Genomic DNA, 21,266 nt, shown 5'->3' on the forward strand with positions numbered 1-21,266 from the left:
GGAGGAGTTGCAGATAGTGAAGAGGATTGTCAAAGGATACAACGGGATATTGATCGGTTGGAGACTTGGGCGGAGAAATGGCAGATGGAGTTTAATCCGGACAAATGCTAGGTAATGCATTTTGGAAGGTCTAATACAGGCAGGAATTATACAGTAAATGGCAGAACACTTAAGTGCATCGACGGGCAGAGGGATCTGGGTGTATAGGTCCACAGGTCACTGAAAGTGGCAACACAGGTGGATAAGGTAGTCAGGAAGGCATATGACATGCTTGCTTTCATTGGCAGGGGTATTGAGTATAAAAGCTGGGAAGTCATGCTGCAGCTATTTAGAATCTTGGTTAAGCCACACTTGGAATATTGCGTGCAATTCTGGTCACATTACCAGAAGGATATGGAGACATTGGAGAGGGTGCAGAGGAGGTTTACCAGGATGCTGCCTGGTCTGGAGGTTATTAGCTATGAGCAGAGGTTGGAGAAACTCGGATTGTTCTCACTAGAGCGACGGAGATTGAGGGGCGACTTGATAGAAGTTTACAAAATTATGAGTGGCATGGACAGAGTAGATAGTCAGAAGCTTTTTCCCAGTTTGGAAGAGTCAATTACTAGGGGACATAGATTTAAGGTGAGAGGAGAAAACTATAGAGGAGATGTGCGGGGCAAGTTTTTTACTCAGAGGGTAGTGAGTGTCTGGAATTCGCTGCCAGAGGAGGTGGTGGAAGCAGGTACGATAGTGGTGTTTAAGAGGCAGCTTGACAAATACATGAATAGGTTGGTAATAGAGGGATACGGACCCCAGAAGTGCAAAATGTTTTAGTTGACGGGCAATATGATCAGTGCAGGCTTGGAGGGCCGAAGGGCCTGTTCCTGTGCTGTACTTTTCTTTGTTTTTTGTACTGCAGTGGGTCCAAATTGGCATTTTTCAACCAGAGTTCCCCAGCATCCTCGAGCAGATGATACAAAGATAGGTGGAGGGACAGGTAGTATTGAGGCAGGGAGGCTGCAGAAGGATTTGGACAGGTTAGGAGAATGGGCAAAGAAGTGGCAGATGGAATACAACGTGGAGAAGTGTGAGGTCATGCACTTTGGTAGGAAGAATAGAGGCATAGACTATTTTCTGAATGGGGAGAGAATTCAGAAATCTGGAGTGCAAAGGGATTTGGGAGTCCTAGTCCAGGATTCTTTTAAGGTTAACTTGCAGGTTGAGTCGGTAGTTAGGAAGGCAAATGCAATGTTGGCATTTATTTCAAGAGGACTAGAATATAAAAGCAGGGATGTGCTGCTGAGGCTTTATAAGGCTCTGGTGAGACCACATTTAGAATATTGTGAGCAATTTTGGACCCCATATCTCAGAAAGGATGTTCTGGCCCTGGAGAGGGTCCAGAGGAAGTTCATGAGAACGATCCCAGGAATGAAAGACTTAACATATGAGGAACGTTTGAGGACTCTGGGTCTATACTCGATGGAGTTTAGAATGATGAGGGGGGATCTGATTGAAACTTACAGAATACTGAAAGGCCTGGATAGAGTGGACGTGGGGAAGATGTTTCCATTAGTAGGAGAGACTAGAACCTGAGGGCACAGCCTCAGAGTAATGGGAAGACCTTTTAGAACAGAGATGAGGAGAAACTTCTTTAGCCAGAGAGTGGTGAATCTATGGAATTCATTGCCACAGAAGGCTTTGGAGGCCAGGTCATTGAGTGTATTTAAGATTGAGATAGATAGGTTCTTGATTGGTAAGGGGATCAAAGATTACAGGGAGAAGGCGGGAGAATGGGGTTGAGAAACTTATCAGCCATGATTGAATGGCGGAGCAGACTTGATGGGCTGAATGGCCTAGTTTCTGCTCCTCTGTCTTATGGTCTTATCCCTAAAGGGATTGGCGCAATTTTCAGGCCTTTGAAAATTGTACCAAATTTTTCAAGCTACATTGTTCTCACATTTCAAGAAAAATAATCATTAAAAAATGTTTGCATTTTCATTCATTCTTTCAATAATGTTTTACTTTGGTTTCATTTTTGTTTTTTAACACATATATTTTTGTATTATAATATATACAATGGGAGGGGAGAAGGGGGAGAGGTTTGGGGCTCCACAGAATTTCGCAATATATCGTAGAATTCCTTAACCAAAAACTTGACAACGACTGATCTAAAAAGTGGGAGAATTCATTTAAGGAAAATAAAATTCATGTCCAGTGTATTTCCTGTACCTGTGTGCACTTGCTGAATGGGAGAGACTAGTTTGAGCAGTGATTAGCCTACTATGGATGAGGCTATTTTTAGAACAGCTAAGGATAAACTGGATACTTTGCTTGCATGTGTTTGAATATCTATTCTGAACTTCTCATTAATGCCTCCTTTGTTATATCAAGCAATGTGTTTTATTCAGTAATGTATGTGCGTGACTGTGTATCTAATCTTAAAAAAAACATTGTCTCAGATAGGATGTGGGTTTTGCTCAATAGCAGGTAACGTGTTTTAATTCTGTTTTAAGATCGGTGCCTCGTACTGTCTGCTGCTCTCCCCAGAAGTTGGCTGCCTTTGATTGTTTTGCAGTCACACCATCACACAGACCGCAGTGCCATCCGTGAAACAGTGGTTAACGCTCTTGTCTCTTAAGGCAGTAGGCTGTGGATCCAAGGCCCATTCTTGTTTGCACTCTAGGCTACCAATCCAAGCCATTACTGAGGGGGTGCAGCACTGCTGGAAGGTGCTGTCTTTCAGATGAGATGTTAAACCCCAGGCTCCGCCTGCCCTCTCAGATGGATGTGAAAGATCTCGTGGCACTATTTTGAAGATGAGCAGGGGAGTTATCCCCAGTGTCCTGGGAAATGTTTGTCCCTCAACCAACATCACAAAAAAGAAAATTGATCTGAACATTATCACATTGCTTCTTGTGGGAGGTTGCTGTGCGCAAACTGGCTGCTGGGTTTTCCACGTTACATCAATATCTATGCTTCCAAAGTAATCATTGGCTGCATAGGGACTTCGGGACGTCCTAAGGTCATGAAAGGCACTATATAAATGCATTTTTTTTGGCTGATATAGTAAATCAGGGTTGAGCAGTCAGGAAAAATGCTTCTGTGAGTTGGTGCTTGGCTACACGAGATTGGGGTGAGTGAGGACAGCAAAGTTAGATATTTGAATTATCAAGCAAATTGTAGTCTAATAATGGACAGTTTTATTCGTACTTAGAGTAATTGTTCAGACAGACCAAGGTGTATTACTCAGATGTTCCTTTTCTCCAGATTTTTCAGCAAAGCAGCCTTCTGCCTCGTAAGATGGTGGCTTGTGCTGTGGTGATCAGCTCTGTGTTAAACCTCGCCTGGTGTGGTTCAGGACCCCTGCTCTGGCATGGTGGCCTCTGATGCATTGACTGCCAAGGAAGACAGTGGGCTGAGAAAGTGCAGGCTCTGCTGTCTCTGTTTTCTCTAGGCCCCCTCTGGGCCAGCTGAACTTGCGTTTCTGCTCCCCTCTTCCAATGACCTTCCAAACCAGAGGTCATGGCCATCAGCGACTGTCTCCCACTTGTCAGTGTCTGCCATCTTCATGCTAGATTTACCTGCTGGTGAATAAATCAACCATGATCTAATGGTATGTCAGAACAGGCTGGAGGAGCTGAACTGCCTCCCCCTCTTCCTGTGTTTCATTGTAAGAAATGGATCCAGCCCATAAAATACCGCGAGGAAGTATTGACCTCTTGAATAGTACTTTTAAAACCTGAGGCACATCACCACTAGTCCAGGTTCTCACCTGCTTGATGGTGCATTTGAGGAGGGAGATGGCCTGCAAGTTTCTCAGCTGATCCAGACCCATTGGAAATTAAAAAGTTAATTTTCCACTAGACCATGTCACCATGTCTTTCCACGTTTGGATTTTCAGGTGTTGACGGTGGCTCACCGGTTTGGCAACACCTTGTTTTTGTGACTTGGCTGCCATCTGTCTCTCCTGACCAGGAATGAGCTCCACGCTTGCGCTCATGCACAGAACCTCCCTGCTGGCTGGTCGATTTTACACTCCTGGCCACAGCCTCCCTGCTGTGTCCAGTAAGTAAGGTAGAAAATGCAAGCTTCACTCAGGGCTGCTTGCTGCAGGCATCACTCTCTCTGGCTTTTACACAAGCCTGAATGATTTTGCTTGATTTTAACGACAACAAGGAAATTCCAAGCCATCTAAAGACAGGTTTGTGACGGTGGAAGAGGTGTATTTTATCATTCATTCACGTGATGTGAGTGTCGCTGGCTAGGCCAGCATTTATTGCCCATCCCTAATTGCCTTTGAGAAGGTGGTGGTGAGCTGCCTTCTTGAACCGCTGCAGTCCCTGTGGTGTAGGTGCACCCACAGTGCTGTTAGGGAGTGAATTCCAGGATTTTGACCCAGTGACAGTGAAGAAACGAGTCCCAAGTCAAGGTGGTGAATGGCTTGGAGGGGAACTTGCAGGCGGTGTTGTTCCCGTCTATCTGCTGCCCTTGTCCTTCTAGATGGTAGAGGTCGCGGGTTTGGAAGGTGCATCTTGTAGGTGGTGCACACTGCTGCCACTGTGCGTTAGTGGTGGAGGGGGTGAATGTTTGTTGATGTGGTGCCAATCAAGTGGGCTGCTTTGCCTTGGATGGTGTCAAGCTTCTTGAATTTTACTGGAGCTGCACCCATCCAGGCAAGTGGAGGGTATTCCATCACAGTCCTGACTTGTACCTTGTACATGGTGGACAAGCTTTGGGGAGTCAGGAAGTGAGTTACTCGCCACAGGATTCCTAACCTCTGACCTACTCCTGTAACCACAGTATTTATATGGCTGGTCCAGTTCAGTTTCTGGTCAATGGTAAACCCCAGGATGTTGATAGTGGGGGAGTCAGCAATGGTAATGCCATTGAGTGTCATGGGGAGATAGTTGGATTCTCTCTTGTTGGAGATGATCATTGCCTGACACTTCTGTGGTGCAAATGTTTACTTTCTTTTTCTGCTGCAGTTGTATTTGACCTGTCACAGCCATGCTAACCTGCACAAAGCCGATATTCATGTCATTTTGGGATCAATTGCTGATTCATTTGGATTGGAGAGGGTGAGGGGAGAGCTGAGCCCAAAATGGCCCCTGCTTGTTGAGAAAGTGCCAGCCTGAAATCTCGTCAGAACAGCTCTTGCTGCTCCTTCCAATTGTGGAGGGACTGAGGTGACCTATGTTACAGAATTACCCACAGAGAAGTCCACACTGAAGTTCTCCTTGGTGGTATTGGTCCACCCAGTGCCTTTATCATGTATCTCCCTACTCCAGCCCTCGCTCCAGTATCCAGCCAAGATACAAGTCCTCAGTCACAGACTAATTCTCCCAGCCCGACAAGAAACTAGGAGAATGCGGTCTGCGGAGTTCAGTTCAGATGACTGTCCATTAACCCTTCCAAGTGTTATTCATTGGTGCTAGCAATTGTTCACTTCATTTTCAAAAGAGAAAATGCAATCTATTTGTTCTGGCCATTTCCAAAAGGAGCAGAATTCCATCCACTTGAAATGAATTTCCAAGCTTTGCCTGGAGCTGGCTATTATGACCCAATAGTTGGTAAAACTGAGTTGATAAAAAAAATTCCAGAGGGAAACTTTAAACCACTGTCATAACCTATATTTTTTAAGTGGTATGTTTGAGTTGCAACTCTAAATTCAGGCATCAGACCACCAGTTCTTGAGAGGTTTTATATTAAACTAAATGAAACATTTTATTAATTTACACAAGTTAAATATATACACATGGCTACAAATTACTACTGTCATAACTTTTAACAAATTCCCAAACTAATCTCCATTAAGGTAACAGCAACTCATAGACTTAACCAGACACCAGGCAAAGCATTTTCACCTTACAAGTTCATAATGAGGTTCCTTTCACTTTGGTTCCTTTGCAGACATAGTGGTAGGCTTCTGCTCTACACACACGAAAATTATACCCTGCGCAGCTCATTGAATGTACTTTCTCATTGTATCACTAGCCTCTTTGAATTCCACCTCTTCTAATAGTAAAACCCCTACCATAGTACCAATTTTATTAGCAATATAAACATATTGCTTGGTCTCTGCTCACTAGGTGCCAGATTTAACCCCACTTCCTGAAAGTTGCATTCAAAAAATGCAAATGCACTCTACCTCTCTTACATCTCAAAGCACCAAGACTTGCTGGCTTTAATCCAATTAAGACACACCCACAGACTGAAGCTCTATTTTGAAAGCAAAATATTTTCCAATAATATTATATTATAATATTATTATGTTAGTTTATATGGATTTCAGCAAAGCCTTTGACAAGGTCCCACATGGGAGACTTATAAAGAAAGCAAATGCACGTGGGATACAGGGTAATTTGATGAGGTGGATTCAAAATTGGCTTAGTTGTAGGAGACAGAAGGTGATGACAGAAGGATGCTTTAGTGAATGGAAGCCAGTGTCCAGTGGTGTACCACAGGGATCTGTGCTGGGTCCCCTATTATTTGTCATTTATATAAATGACATAGATGACTATGTGGGGGGTAGGATTAGTAAGTTTGCGGATGACACAAAGATTGGTCGGGTGGTTAACAGTGAGGTTGAGTGTCTTGGGCTACAGGAAGATATAGACGGGATGGTCAAATGGGCAGATAAGTGGCAGATGGAATTTAACCCTAAAAAGTGTGAGGTGATACACTTTGGAAGGAGTAATTTGACAAGGAAGTATTGAATGAACGGCATGACACTAGGAAGTTCTGAGGAACAAAGGGACCTTGGCGTGTGTGTCCATAGATCTCTGGAGGCAGAGGGGCATGTTAGTGGGGTGGTGAAAAAGGCATATGGGACACTTGCCTTTATCAATCGAGGCATAGATTACAAAAGTAGTGAGGTTATGTTGGATTTGTATAGCACCTTGGTGAGGCCACAGCTAGAGTACTGTGTGCAGTTCTGGTTGCCACATGATAGGAAGGATGTGATTGCACTGGAGGGGGTGCAGAGGAGATTCACCAGGATGTTGCCTGGGATGAAACATTTAAATTATGAAGAGAGGTTGGATAGACTTGGGTTGTTTTTGTTGGAGCAGAGAAGACTGAGGGGTGACCTGATCGAGGTGTACAAGATTGAGGGGCATGGAGAGGGTAGATAGGGAGCAGCTGTTCCCCTTAGTTGAAGGGTCAGTCACAAGGGGGCATAAGTTCAAGGTGAGGGGCAGGAGGTTTAGGGGGTATGCGAGGAAAAACATTTTTACCCAGAGGGTGGTGACGGTCTGGAATGCGCTGCCTGGGAGGTTGGTGGAGGCGGGTTGCCTCACATCCTTTAAAAAGTACCTGGATGAGCACTTGGCACATCATAACATTCAAGGCTATGGGCCAAGTGCTGGTAAATGGGATTAGGGAGGTAGGTCAGGTGTTTCTCACATGTCGGTGCAGACTCGATGGGCCAAAGGGCCTCTTCTACACTGTGATTCTATGATTTTGAGTGATTCTATATACATTAATAGCTTCATGACATTGGCATAAATGTTGCAACTGCCATTCTGTGTGAAAGCCAGAGCAGTGCAAGCATCGTAACACAAAAGCTTATGGCTTTATTGTTGAGTTTATAGCTTTGAGCATTTCAGCGTAGGAACTGTTGCAGGAGGAGTATGTGGTCAGTGTAAAGTTGGAGAGGAAGCCAGCTTTTTCTGCTCTCTTTTCAGCGGAAATCCAACTCCTAATACTTGATTATCTCCAACAGGGAATGTATTCTAATTTTTATGTAACAAAAACCTTTGCTGAAGTTATGTTCAATTAAATTACAATATTCAGTTAAGTTATTAAACAAAATATTAGTGACTTGATATTCTGGATCTTGTCTAGTTTCAAATCTAGTAGTTATTAAATTTGTTTTCTATGACTCTTCGAAGGATGAATTTGCAATGCTACACAGGGTGTTCTAAAGTGCGTCGCAACCAATTAAATTTTTTTTATAGTTTTAGTTTATTGTTATATAGACTAATTGCTACAGCTGGTTTTCACACAGCTAGGTCTCGCAACCTGTGATGATACAGTTAGTTAATGTGTTTCTGGTGGTTGAGGGATAAATATTGGCCAGGACACCAGGGTGAACTCCCCTCTTCGAGTTTGAAAAGTGTAATGGGATCTATTGAGAGGGCAGACGGGGTTTTGGATTGGCTGCATACCAATCAGCTTTGACCTAATTGAATGGCAGAACAGGCTTGATGGGCTGAATGGCCTTCTACTGTTCTGATATAACCCAGACACAAGGGAGACATTGAGGAGCTGGAGGCAATACAGATGAACGCCATGAGGCAGATCCTTGATGGTGAGGATTAGATTATGAAGAAAAACCTGGCATTAAAATAAGACATTGAGATCTTAGGGAGATATGTAAATACTAAACAATCTGGTAAACAGTCTGATATGTAAATACTAAACAGTTTGGTAAAGGTAAACCTGAAATATTAAATTGTTGAGCGTAGGACAAAAAAACACAATCGGAATTAATAAAACATCAAATTAGGAGTGATATCAGGGCATTGTTCTTCACACCAAAAGTGATCATACACAGATTTGAAAAAAAAGTTGCAAAGCAGTTGGGTGCCCCGTCATTTCATAAGATCATGGCTGATCTGGGTGTTGTCCCAACTTTGCCGTCTGTCCCCCATAACCCTCAAAAATCTGGCTAGCTCAGCCTTCAATATATTCAGTGACCCTAGCCTCCACTGCTCTCTGGGGAAGAGAATTCCAGAGACTAACGACCCTCTAAGAGAAACAATTTCTCCTCATCCCCATTTCAAACGGTTGACCCTCCTATTCTTAAACTGTGGCCCCTGGTTCTAGTCTATCCCACAAGTGGAAACATCCTCCTGTATCTATGCTATCAAGTCCCCTCAAGATCTTATATTTTTCAATAAGATCACCTCTCATTCTTCTAAACTCCAATGGGTATAGGCCCAGCCTATTCAACCTTTCCTCATGAGATAAGCTCCTCATCCAAGGAATGAGTCGAGCGAACCTTCTCTGAATTGCTTCTAATGCACTAATCACTGTCTCCAGCTCAGACTTCAGTACCGACTAGGATACATTGATGGATGTATTTGGAGAAGTGAAGCTCTTTGAGGACTGAGCAGTTCCCTGGGAAATGTTTCTTTGGAGTAAAACCCACTGTGCCAAATGTTTTGAAATCGATTCTGATGCAGCTGTTTGTGGCTGGGTGAGCTCCAGTTGGACTGTTCACTAGAAGGCGATGCCTAGAGCAATACACTGATTTCCAAATAGAAGCTTTTACCAACAATCACTAACATTGGTCACTAAGCGCACACTGCACCTCACCCATAGCCCACCCATCCACGTGCACAGTTTGGGGCTGGTTGGATTGTTTGTGCGACTAGAACCTCGGCCAGGACACTTACCTGGCAGGGGACAGACCATGATCATGAAGGTTGTTCTCCCAGGACGAGGCTAGTCCATTGCACTTCGGGTGTGCTGACGCCTGTCCCCAAATGAGGGATACTTGACTGCAAAATTTGTGGGAGTGGAGACTGGGTTCACACTCTCCCCCGAATACAAGTTAACAATAGAACCTCAGTCACTGCAGCAGAGGGACTTGTGAATAATGTTTGAGACCTTTAAAACATTCTGTCAACTCAAAAGTAATGAATGGTAACTGTTAATTAAGTTGGGACCGATGCTGGTGGATACATGGATTTGAGGTAGAGATCAGGCATGATCTAATGGAACAGTCTCATAGAGCTAAAGGCTTATGTTCCTTGTCTTTATGTCTTTTCTACGTGGTCAGGGCTCTGTAATGTACAGACTCTCAGTCCTGAGGAAGAGTCATAGGCTGGTCATTTGCAAATCAGTCTTTCCTGTGTATAGATTGCCTTGTTGACTTTTAATTTGTGCATGTAAATATGATTTCACTGTGCTCTGTAAGCTTAATGCCATGTAAACATACATGGTCATCCACCTCAATGCATTTGCTGTAATAGGGCTGTTTAGGAGGGTTTATTACTGACTGTTCCACTCCCTGGACTGTGTTACACCAACATGTTGAGGTTAACAAGTAACAGATCAGCGTTTCCAAAGGCGAGAATTGAAATTAATGGGTTACTTATCAGTATGTGTTACAAGTGTGTATTCCAGAACTCTGGAGTCATAGTAATGATAGGCACTTAATGTTCTGTGAGTTTGACCTAAATCAAAAGTAATGCAACATTTGAAATGGGAGACTGAAGAAGTCCTGAAAGAAACCAGATTTTATTCTGGCCTCTTGTGCATCCCCGATTTTAATTACTCCACCATTGTCGTACCCTCATCCATCAAGCCTCTCAGCTCTGGGATTCCCTTCCTAAACCCCTCCTCCTCTATACCATCCCCTCCTCCTCTATACCATCCCCTCCTCCTCTATACCATCCCCTTCTCCTCTATACCATCCCCTCCTCCTTGAAGACAGTCCTGAAAATTGCCGCCTTTGACCAAACTGTTGGTCACCTGGTCCAACAACTCCCTTACGTGGCTGGGTTTCAAGTTTTGTTTGGCGCTCCTGTGAAGTGCCCTGGGCCGTTTTCGTTACGGCTATGTGAATGCAAGTTGTTGTTGTTGCCCTAATTATAATCTCTCTCTCTCTTTGCAGATGGCCAAGTTACCCCTTTGGTAGAACTGTCAGCCAAGCAAGTAGCCCTTCACATTCCCTTTGAAGTAGTTGAAAAGGTTTATCCACCAGTACCTGAACAACTGCAGCTTCGCATCGCCTTCTGGAGTTTCCCAGAAAACGAGGAAGACATCAGGTAATAATGCAGCACACTCCCTGCACAGCCAGTTCAGTGTTTTTGGATGGCGATGAATTGAGGCATGAATGTACGTTGGACAGTTTTCCATACTTACGCTTAAAGCTACTTCTTTGACCAAGCTTTTGGTCATCTGTTTTAAAATTTTCTTACGTGACTTGTTGATGAATTTTGTTAACGATTCTTGTGAAGCAACTTGAGGCTATAGAAATGCAAGTTATTGCTGTATGTAAACAGTTACAGGATCTTTTCAGGTCTTGATTGGGTCTGTGGGGAGCAGGCATGTAACTGGAGGCTGACGAATGACAGACCAATCATTGCCGTCTGGTAACAGCAGTAATGTGTTGCCTACATTACAGGAGTGACCTTATGTCTTTTGTTGTAGAACAATCCGTCAGCAGCTTTGCAATGTTGATCCCTGTTTAATGGGCACACCCTATTTAAAGCTGGATTACAAAGCAGGAAACAGCCTATTATCTGTCCTCAACTGAGGAGGCATCTGAGATGCTCCATTTGAGCTCAGTTCCTCTAGGCTGGTTGTGGAGGAAAGAGAATCAACCCAGATTTTTTATTTAGAATGAACAACACAGAAACAGGCCATTTGGCCCAACTGGTCTATGCTGGTGTTTATACTCCTCCCAAGCCTTATCCACAGCCTCTTCATCTCAACGTATCAGCATAACTTCCTGCTCCCTTCTCCCTCGTGTGTGTATCTAGCTTCTGCTTAACAACTGTTAACTGTGAGGAAGTTAGCGCTAGGCTTCAAGAGGACATAGACAGGCATGTGGAATGGGTGGACAATTGGCAGATGAAATTTAATGCAGAGAAGTGTGAAGTGATTCATTTTGATAGGAAGGATGAAGAAAGGCAACATAAAGTAAAGGATTCACCTCTAAAGGGGAAGTAGGAGCAGAGGGACCTGGGGGTATATGTGCACAATCATTGAAGGTGGCAGGGCAGGTTGAGAAAGTGGCTATAAAAGCGTACGGAATCCTGGGCTTTATAAATTGCGACATGGAGTTCAAAAGGAAGGAACTTATGATGAACCTTTGTAAAACTTTGGAATATTGTGTCCAATTCTGGGCACCACATTTTAGGAAAGATGTGGAAGCTTTAGAGAGGGTGGAGAAAAGATTTACAAAAATACTGCCAGGGTTGTGAATCTTTGGAACTCTCTGTCCTAAAGGGTTGTGGATGCTCCATCGTTGAGCACGTTGAAGGCTGGGATTGACAGATTTTTGGTGTCTCAGGGAATCGAGGGATATGGGGAACGCGCAGGATAGTGGAGTTCAAGCTCAGGATCAGCCATGATCATTTGGAATGGCGGGGCAGAGTCGTTGGGCTGTATGGTGTACTACTGCTCCTGGTATGAGGACCTTCAGTTAGGTGGATAGATTGGAGAAGGTGGGCTTGTTCTCCAAAGAGAAGGCTGAGAGGAGTTTTGATAGAGGTGTCCAAAATCATGAGGGGTAGGGACAGAGTAGGTAGGGAGAAACTGTTCCCATTGGCGGCAGGGTTGAGAACTAGAGGACACTGATTTAAGGTGGATGATTAAAAACAACTTTTTTTATGGTTTGGGTCTGGAATGCACTGAGAGTGTGGTGGGGTCAGATTTCCCCATGGCTTTCAAAGGGGAATTGGGGATAAGCTGAAGAGAGAGAATTTGCAGGTCCACAGTGAAAGAGCAAGGGAGTTGCTCTTGCAGAGAGCTAGTATGGACATGATGGGCTGACTGGACTCCTGTCCCGTAACCATTCTCTGATGCTATGCTTATAGAATCAGCTACTCCGTGCAGTAGCAAGATCTACATTCTAACCCACGCATTAGGTAAAGATATTTCTCCGGAATATCCTGTTGGATGTATTAGTGCCTACCTTCTGTTTATGCTTTGGTCAAGTTAGAAAAGCTACTTTCACGTTGTCAAGGCTCTTTTATAATCTTAAAGAACTTACAATTGCAAATTTCTATCCAGTGTTTTTTTCCTCTATTCTTTCATGGGATGTGGGAGTCGCTGACAAAGCCAGCATTTGTTGCCCATCCCTAATTGCCCTTGATTGAAGGTTCAGAGGCAGTTAAGAGTCAACCACATTGCTGTGGGTCTGGAGTCACATGTAGGCCAGACTGCGTAAGGATGGCAGATTTCCTTCCCTAAAGGATATCAATGAGCCAGCTGGGTCTTTACGACAATTGATAGTTTCGTGGTCACCATGACTGAGACTAGATTTATATTCCAGATTTGCAATTGAGTTTAAATTCCACCAGCTGCCATGGTGGGATTTGAACCCAGAGCAAAGGCCTGGGCCTCTGAATTACTAGTCCAGTGACAATACCATTATGCCACCATCTCCCCCCTGTTTAACTTGTGTGGCTGAATCAGTATCAACTGAGGGTGGGATTGAGCTTGGGTGGTGGTGGTGGTGGTGGGGGGGGTGGTGGTGTTTCGGGGGGGGTGGGGGTGGGGGGGGTTTTGTGGGGGGGGTTGGTTGGGGGTGGTGGTGGGGGGGGTGGGGGGGGGGGTTGGGGGTGGTGGTGGGGGGGGGTGGTGGGGGGGGTTGGGGGGTGGTGGTGGGGGGGGTGGTGGGGGGGGTTGGGGGTGGTGGTGGGGGGGGGGGTTGGGGGTGGTGGTGGGGGGGGTGGGGGGGGGGGTTGGGGGTGGTGGTGGGGGGGGGTGGGGGGGGGGTTGGGGTGGGGTGGGGGGGTTGGGGGGGGGTTGGTGGGGGGTGGGGTGGGGGGGTGGGGGCATTGGTTGGGGGTGGGGGGGTTGGTGGGGGGTGGGGTGGGGGGTGGGGGGGTGATGGTGGTGGGTGTCACTGGTGCCCATGAGAACTGTGGGTAAAAGCAGAAAAACTCATGTCACCCAGACCAGGTGTGTGTGACCTGCTTCCTGCCAACAGTTGCCATGTAAATAGAAGCTAGTGAACAGGTACCAAAAATAACCTAAAAGGCTAAAGTTGTCACAGGCTGAGGTAGGATTCAAGCTGCTGCTGGTCAACACACGGCAAGTTGGGTTGGGTTGGGTTGAGTTGGGCAACAGGAGTCCTGGGAGCGTGATGCCAGGTGCTGCAGATTTGTGGGTGATGGGCTGATTGTTAAGGCTGGTTTTATAAGGATGAGGGGAAAACCTTGTTGTCGGGCTGAGCAATGACTGGGGATGGTCCCGGTGCCATTCATCGTATCGCTGCACAGCTGACATATATGGGCGGACCCTGACTTTGTTCGCTGTCCATTTCTTCTTCACTTTGGCTAGGATTTTGCCAGGGGGTGGGGAAGATGCCAAGCGTGCATTGCCGGGACATTCCTTTCCATTATCCTTCCATCCCGGGTAAATTTGCCTATTTTTCTTTTTGCTTCAACCATCTGTGTTTTTTTTGGGATGTCACAGAGACTGTACGCTAGAGACTGTTTCCAATAGAATGGTTGTCTCTTGTTACTAATTGGAAACAACACTACGAAGCTGATTCTAAGATCCGATTAGTCCCTTGGAATAAGGAAATGCATCTGATTTGTTGAACATCACGATTGAAGAGAGAATCTGCACTGGGTTCTGAAATGTATAATTTATAATTCATTTAATATATTTGAAGATTATGGCCTGAATTTTACCTGGAGTGAGTGATTGGCGAGCCCAGGACTGGTCAAGACAAAGGCCCCTGCCCGCGATTGGCCAGCCATCACAGTCATGGGCCTGTTAAGGTCAGGAAGGGCTGGGCGGACGCCTGACAGGTGCTGGGTCCAATGGTGACACGGCGAGTTGTTTAAAAGTGGCGCACGCAGCTCCTTGAAGGCTGCCAGAGAAGGAAAAAGGATATTTCTTGAGCGTTGTGCAGAGTAAAGCTATGGCCTCAGACACGGAAGGTGTAACCAGGCGGGAGGATCGTCCCCCCACCACCCCCCCCACCCCCCAACCCCCTCCACTTGGCTTTCAGATGAGTGCCTCGCGGTGCTGTTGGAGCAGGTCACCCCTAGAGATGGGAGGAGGAGGAGGCCACAGCACCTGACAAAAAGAGCTTGGGAGGAGGTGGCAGCTCAGGTTAGCAGCCACAATGTTGTGTGGTGCACATGGGTGCAGTGCCGCACAAGGTTCAACAACCTGCTGCTCTCAGGAAGGATGAGTACGTGTTGGCATGGATCAGTGTGTTGAAGTGTTAGGGTCTGGCCATCCCCCTGTGGAGATCAGGGATGTTAGAGTCTGAGAGCCAACTGTCAACGATGCTGGAACTGGCCGAGGGGGTGAGCCCTGGCTGCTTGGACTGAGCACCTTGTGGCTCAAGGCCCATGACTTGGATGTGCCTTGAAAAGTGCTCCTCAGGTGGGGTTGGCCAGACTGCAATGGCGCTGCAGGTAGACAGTGGACTCATCAATGCTCCTCTGTCCTGTCAGGAGAAGATGGCCCCATAACAACATTGAAAGGTCGCGGACTGGCGGAGGCCCCGCTAACCTCCTAATCCTAGCCAGATATGAGCAAGACGCCCTTGAGCTGGAGAGGCGCCAAGCACCTCGGTCAGCCGGCCGCAGAGAGGCTGGGGTGTCAGACAAAGGTCAGAGTGCAGTGCACAGAGGTGAGAGTTTCAGATGTTGCAAACCTTCTTGTGCAGTCTCTTCATTGTTGGGAGCCTGAAAACTGGATTCCCCACTGATCATTGAAAGAAGATGGCACCATGATGCAGATCTCCATTGTCTCACCAGAGTGCCTGGCATGCACAGTGACAGTGTGATGACTTTAACTAATGACATGTTCTTGTTCTCCCTTAGATTCGCTCGCACCCAATCGCAGGACCCTGACACCAGAGGCCCTCCAGGCTTCAGTTACCCCTACACCACACCCGCTCTCTGAACCAGGCACCAGCACCGATACCAGCACCTCGGTAGGCATTGGACCCTTGGCTGGAATGTCGGAGCATAGCGGTGAGGGCACATCACACTTGCTTGAGGTGCAGGCAGAGGTAGAGAGCGCCCAGGGCACCGGCAGTCGGAGGACTGCTGGAGACCGGAATGAGGCTGAGTCGAAGGCAGGTGAGGAGCCTCTGGAGTCGTCTGTTAAGTGGCAGATGCTGGACATCCAGTGGGATGTGTGGAAGGATCTGGCGGAGATACATGAGGGTCTGCGTGCCATGGTCTCTGTTATGGAGGAGTCCATGCGGAGCATCAGCACTGCGTTAATCCTCATGGCCGAGCGCACTGCCTCCTCCATTGAGATAGTGGCGACTTTCATGGAGAGGGAGCTCCAGGAACAGAATCAGGGGTTCCTGGGATTGAGCTTGGACTTGCAAACCCTCACATAGGCAATGACCTCGAGGCGAGTGAGGCACCCAGTATTCCGGCCATGTGCCCGTCCATCAATGACTAACAAGGAGGTCTGGAGCGACCTTACATTGGCGCACGACCTGCTTGTCATCTCTGTGGGCTCCTCTTAGGGCGCTCTGGATGCTGGCAACAGCTCCTCTGCCCCTCCACCCCTCTGCCAGTGACCGTGGCATTTGATGAGGCTGCAATGACTGGGGAGATGCTAGGCGTGGAACTGGCCATTCCCTCCCGGCCGGGGCCAGCACAGGCTCCACTGGCCAGATGACAACCGTCAAGGACGTGAAGGCCAACAGGACAGCCGGGTAAGCAGCTGTCTCCAATGCTGCTGCCAGCATGCTGGGGGTGGGGGACGTGGGACTGAACACTGGCAAATGTAAGTTTAATGTTTAAGGCACCATTGAGCACAAGAGGCACTGGGTCATGGGTGATCTCCTGGTCTGTAATGTTTATGTTTACTGGTGTGAAAATGAATACCAGAGATGGTCATGTTATTTTTTTTGATTGTGGAAATTATGTAAATTTTGTTTTTGTCGTAATGGTCTCAGTATGTTTCTCCTTTTTGATTTAATGTGGTGCAGGGTACGCCAGTATGTAATGCTGGACGTGAGTGGCTCTGAACTTTATTACACAGGCATTGAGTGGACTTTGGGGTCAAATGAAAGGTCCTTTCAGACACCCGGGCTGGAGGAGGCAGCCCTGGCATGTGGTTGAAGCTGATCTTTGGTAGCCCAGCTGAAGGAGCGTTGGATTAAGGTGTCCCTGCCTCCCTGGGGGTTACCGAGGTCTGGCTCCATGCCCTCAGCATTCTCCTCACCGTGCTTATCTTTGGACTCACCACTGGACTCATCATCTGTGGCCTGTGGAGCTGCGTCAAGATCCTCTTGCTCCAGTGGGTCCCCCTTTGCCAGTGCCAGATGCAATACAACCACTATCAGTGACACCCGCTCTGGGGGGTATTGGAGAGCTCCCTCTGAACGATCCAGGTATCAGAAGCGCATACTGAGGAGACCTATGGTCCTCTCTATCACCACCCTTGTGGAGGATCCTGTTATACCGCTGCTCTGCCTCTGTTCTTGGGTGGCAGAGAGGCGTCATAAGCCAACTTTTCAAGGGATAACCCTTGTCACCCAGCAGCCATCCATCCAGCCGGGCTGGAGCACTGAAGAACCTCGGCACCTGGGAGTGTCTCAGGATGTAAGTGTCATAGGAGTTGCCTGGGTACCTTGCACAGACTTGCAGAATCTGCATCTTGTGGTCACAAACTATCTGGACATTCATGGAGTGAATCCCTTCCTGTTGATGAAGGCACCAGACTGACTCGCTGGCGCCTTGATGCCCACACGTGTACAGTCGATTGTACCCTGGACACGGGGGAACCCAGCAATCGCTGCAAAGCCTCTGGCTCACTCAGCCTGGCTGGCCTCGTCTGTATGGTAAAGAATAAAGGTCAGTACCTGCCTGAACAGAGCTTCTGTCACCAGCTTCACACAACCGTGGACAGGTGATTGGAACACTCCACACAGACCCCCCATTGACCCCTGGAAAGAGCCAGAGGCATAGAAGCTGAGGGCCACTGTGACCATCAGAGCCACTGGCATGGGGTGTCCACCCACACAGTCAGAGCTGATCTCAGGCATCATCTGGCAAGTGGAGGTAACGGTCTCCCTTGAGAGCTGGAACCTCCTTCGGCATTGCACCTCGGACATATTGAGGGAGCTGCATCACTGCCTGCAAACCCTGGCAGCGGGATAGTGGCGTCTTCTGTGGCCCCTTCCTCCCTGGACTTCCTGCTGACCCTGTGCCCCCTGTGTCTGCCCCTCTCCTCCCACAGGTCCCTCCCCTGGAAGCTGCACTGGGATACCTGACCTCCTCTCCCTTCTGCCCCTCTCATCCTCCTCAGAGGAGGTGACTCCAGCGGAGACCACAATCCCCATTCCCAGGGTAACGGAAGGCTGTCTGATACCTGGAAGGGTCCACACGGTCTGAATCCTCCAAGGGCTTGGAATGAAGCCTGGAAATGCTAAGAATAAAGCTGTGGACAGGGAGATGAAGCTGTCAAGCAACCAGCAGAAAACTGTCTCTCGGACTCCTCACTACTCACTGGCAATGCTGCTGACCCTCTTTATCCCGCCGTTGGATGAGGTTTTGTGAAATGTGGGCTGCCCGTTTTGCCCGTGCGATGAACGTGAAATCGCATGAACAGCGTCAAACCTGGATCAGTCGGCTTTTTAGTGGCCTCAAGTGGCCTTTTAATTGATAGCGGGCGCGGCTCCGATACTTGAGCGCGCTGGCCGAGCTGAAGCTTGCAGGACGACATCAGGACGGCTTGCCCGATATCCTCTCGAGCTATTTTTACGCCCAATCAGGTCGAGCGGCCACGAGGTGTAAAATTCTGCCCCATAATTCTGAAATTAGTGCTGCAGTCAGGCTGTGGAGAATCGGCACTGTTATGGTGCTGTGTTCACGCAGATAGTCCACTCTCAACTCAAAGCCACTTAATTCAAACCATTAGAGAGCGAAATGTGAGCTGACAGTGCTGGTCTCAATCTATCTGCCAATTCTGGTTGGCGCTCTGCCTTAGAATTTCTATTCAGTCGCTTATCTTCAATTTAACAGGAACCTTTAGCACTCCCTATGGGGCTTGGCACAAAGTGTGTATTTAAAAACTGAAAGCCAAATGTAAAATTTATGATAATTTAGACGAGATTTGAAGCATGCTTTCAAACTATTGATGGGAGTGAGTTTTTATTTAAGGTCACAGCCATTCTCCTGATGGACCCAAGGCATGTGGGGCACACATGGTCTCGGGTGGCCAAGATTCGATTGTGCTTGTTTCTTACTCTGCTGCTTTCCCCTTCTTGAGTTTCTTTGGCCTGCAGCTTGGAGAAGGTTTATTCTCAACACTGCTGTACTTTGGCGGGTACATCCTGAAGCAGAAGGCCAATAACTCCTCGTGTGCAGTTGACATAAGCAGGCGGATGGAAACTTGCTTAACCCCTCTATTTAGCTGGTAGAACTCTGTACTATAGATTGAAGAGTCACAGAAGGGCGTGGAGTTTTGATGGCAGTTCCTGTTTCCAAATCATAAGAGTCATTATGGCGCAGAAGGAGGCCATTCGGCCCATTGACTACTATGTATACGTTGCAGAATAATATGCGGTGATTAAATTTACTGACTGGTAATCCAGTGAAACTCAGGTGGAGTTCAACTTTCAGAACTGGGTTTCAGATATTAAAAACCTGGTCAACCTATCGGATTGTTGTAAGAACTCAACTGGTTCACAAATACAAAAGCAAAAAACTGCAGATGTTGGAAATCTGACACACTCAATTACTCCGAAAATTTCTTAAGGTTTTTTTTTGTGTTCGTTCATGGGATGCGGGTGGTGTCACTGGAAAGGCCAGCATTTGTTGCCCATCCCTAATTGCCCTTGAAATGAGTGGCTTATTAGGCCATTTCAGAGGGCATTTAAGAGTCAACCACATTGTGGGTCTGGAGTCACATGTAGGTCAGACCGGGTAAGGACAGCAGATTTCCTTCCCTTAAGGTCATTAGTGAACCAGTTGGGTTTTTACAGCAATCAATGACAGTTCCATTACTGAAACTGGCATTTGATTCCAGATTTTGTTTTTCAATTCAATTTAAATTTTTAATTAATTGATTTTTAAATGTTATTAATTTTATATTGATTGAGTTTAAATTCCTCCAGCTGCTGTGATGGGATCTGAACCTATGTCCCAAAAGCATTCACCTGGGCCTCTGGATTACTAGTCTAGTGACATTACCAATACTCCATTGTCTCCTGTAGCAGCATCTGTGGAGAGAAACAGCTTTAACATTTCAAGTCTGTGAGCTTCGACCAGTTCTGAGTATCTCCACCTTTTTAATGGTTTTTTTGGGTTCATGAATGTCCTTAAGCTGCTCTGGCCTACATGCAACTCCAATCCACGTCAGTTGTAGTGAATTCTTAACTGTCTCCTGGAGTGACCCAGCCAGTTGTATTGAAGCCCAACACAGGATTAACTAGCGATGGCACCCTGGAATGCTTACAGTGCAGGAGGCTATTTGGCCCATCTTGTCCATGCTGGCTCTCTGCAACAGCAAATCGGCTAAGCCAGTATTGGAGCTCTACTAGGCTCTGAATGGCTTACAAATGTCCCTTTATGAGAATAGTTTTTTTCCCTCATTGCATAGGTTGGTTGTGTAAAGGCACCCAGAAGATAATTGTGCACTTGTTGTATTTGAGTGATGAGGTCTTATGAATGGTAATCTCATCTTTGCTATACTTAAAGAAACTCCTCTGAGAATAATCACGATGTGGGTTTAACATTTCTTCCGTTCGGGTGGGACTTATTGAAGCACGTTAATCTGCTCAGTGATCTCGGCTAGTGGTTGGTTATGTTGGTAGTGACTATTCTTGTGTTTTTTCTTTTCTGTACACATTGGCATAGCCAAGCATGCCGTTGAGGGGGGGAAATGTTGGTGTGAACCTCTGTCATAACTCTCTGATGGTGGAGGATTTTGCCATGTATCCTGTTTCACTGCTCAGCGAACATGGATTCACAAAACTGGCCCCATTCTGTCAGCCACGGGCCGGACTCCTTCATAACCTGCAGCTTAGGAGCATAAAACCTTACTGAAGGACAGTGTTCCTGAAGTCCCGCTGCATGTTAATACGTTGGCCTGCGGAGATAGTGGCATAGTGGTAGCTAGCAACCCAAAGACCCAGCCGAATGCTCTGGGGACATGGGTTCAAATCCCACCATGGCGGCTGGTGGGAATTAAATTCAGTTAACAAATCTGGAGTATTAGGCCGGTCTCAGTCTCATCGATCGTTGTAAAAACCCCAGCTGGTTCACTAATGCCCTTTAGGGAAGGGAATCTGCCGTCCTTACCTGGTCCTTACATGTGACTCCAGACTCTCAGCAATGCTGTTGACTCTCTACCGTGCTCTGAAAGGGCAACTAGGGATGGGTGACAAATGCTGGCCTAGCCAGCGACACCCACACCCCATGGACGAATATGGAAAAAAAAAAATCAACATGATCAGTTTCATCAAAAAAAGAAGCTCCTGGCAAATTATGATCATCAATCTTGTGCAAGTTTATGAAAATAGAAAACTCGGTGAGTTAGAAGATTGCTTTTGTATTGCCTACAGATTCCAAGTTGCAAACTATGTTGAAGGACTTCTCCCCTCCAGC

The 21,266-nt window shown here is 46.8% G+C and overlaps 1 protein-coding gene and 1 pseudogene across 4 annotated transcripts in view; both read left to right on the plus strand.

The window, feature by feature from the left end:
* Window positions 1-21,266, plus strand: part of zswim8 (zinc finger, SWIM-type containing 8) — a 194,740-nt gene that overhangs the window by 35,511 nt on the left and 137,963 nt on the right. For all 4 annotated transcript variants that reach the window (XM_041176604.1, XM_041176603.1, XM_041176602.1 and 1 more), the window contains one exon: window positions 10,607-10,760. In XM_041176604.1, the coding sequence (XP_041032538.1) occupies window positions 10,607-10,760 (154 nt within the window). The remainder of the gene's footprint in view (window positions 1-10,606; window positions 10,761-21,266) is intronic.
* Window positions 9,376-9,530, plus strand: LOC121270957 (annotated as a pseudogene).

Source organism: Carcharodon carcharias, chromosome 28 (genome assembly GCF_017639515.1).
Source record: "Carcharodon carcharias isolate sCarCar2 chromosome 28, sCarCar2.pri, whole genome shotgun sequence".
Classification (NCBI taxonomy): domain Eukaryota; kingdom Metazoa; phylum Chordata; class Chondrichthyes; order Lamniformes; family Lamnidae; genus Carcharodon; species Carcharodon carcharias.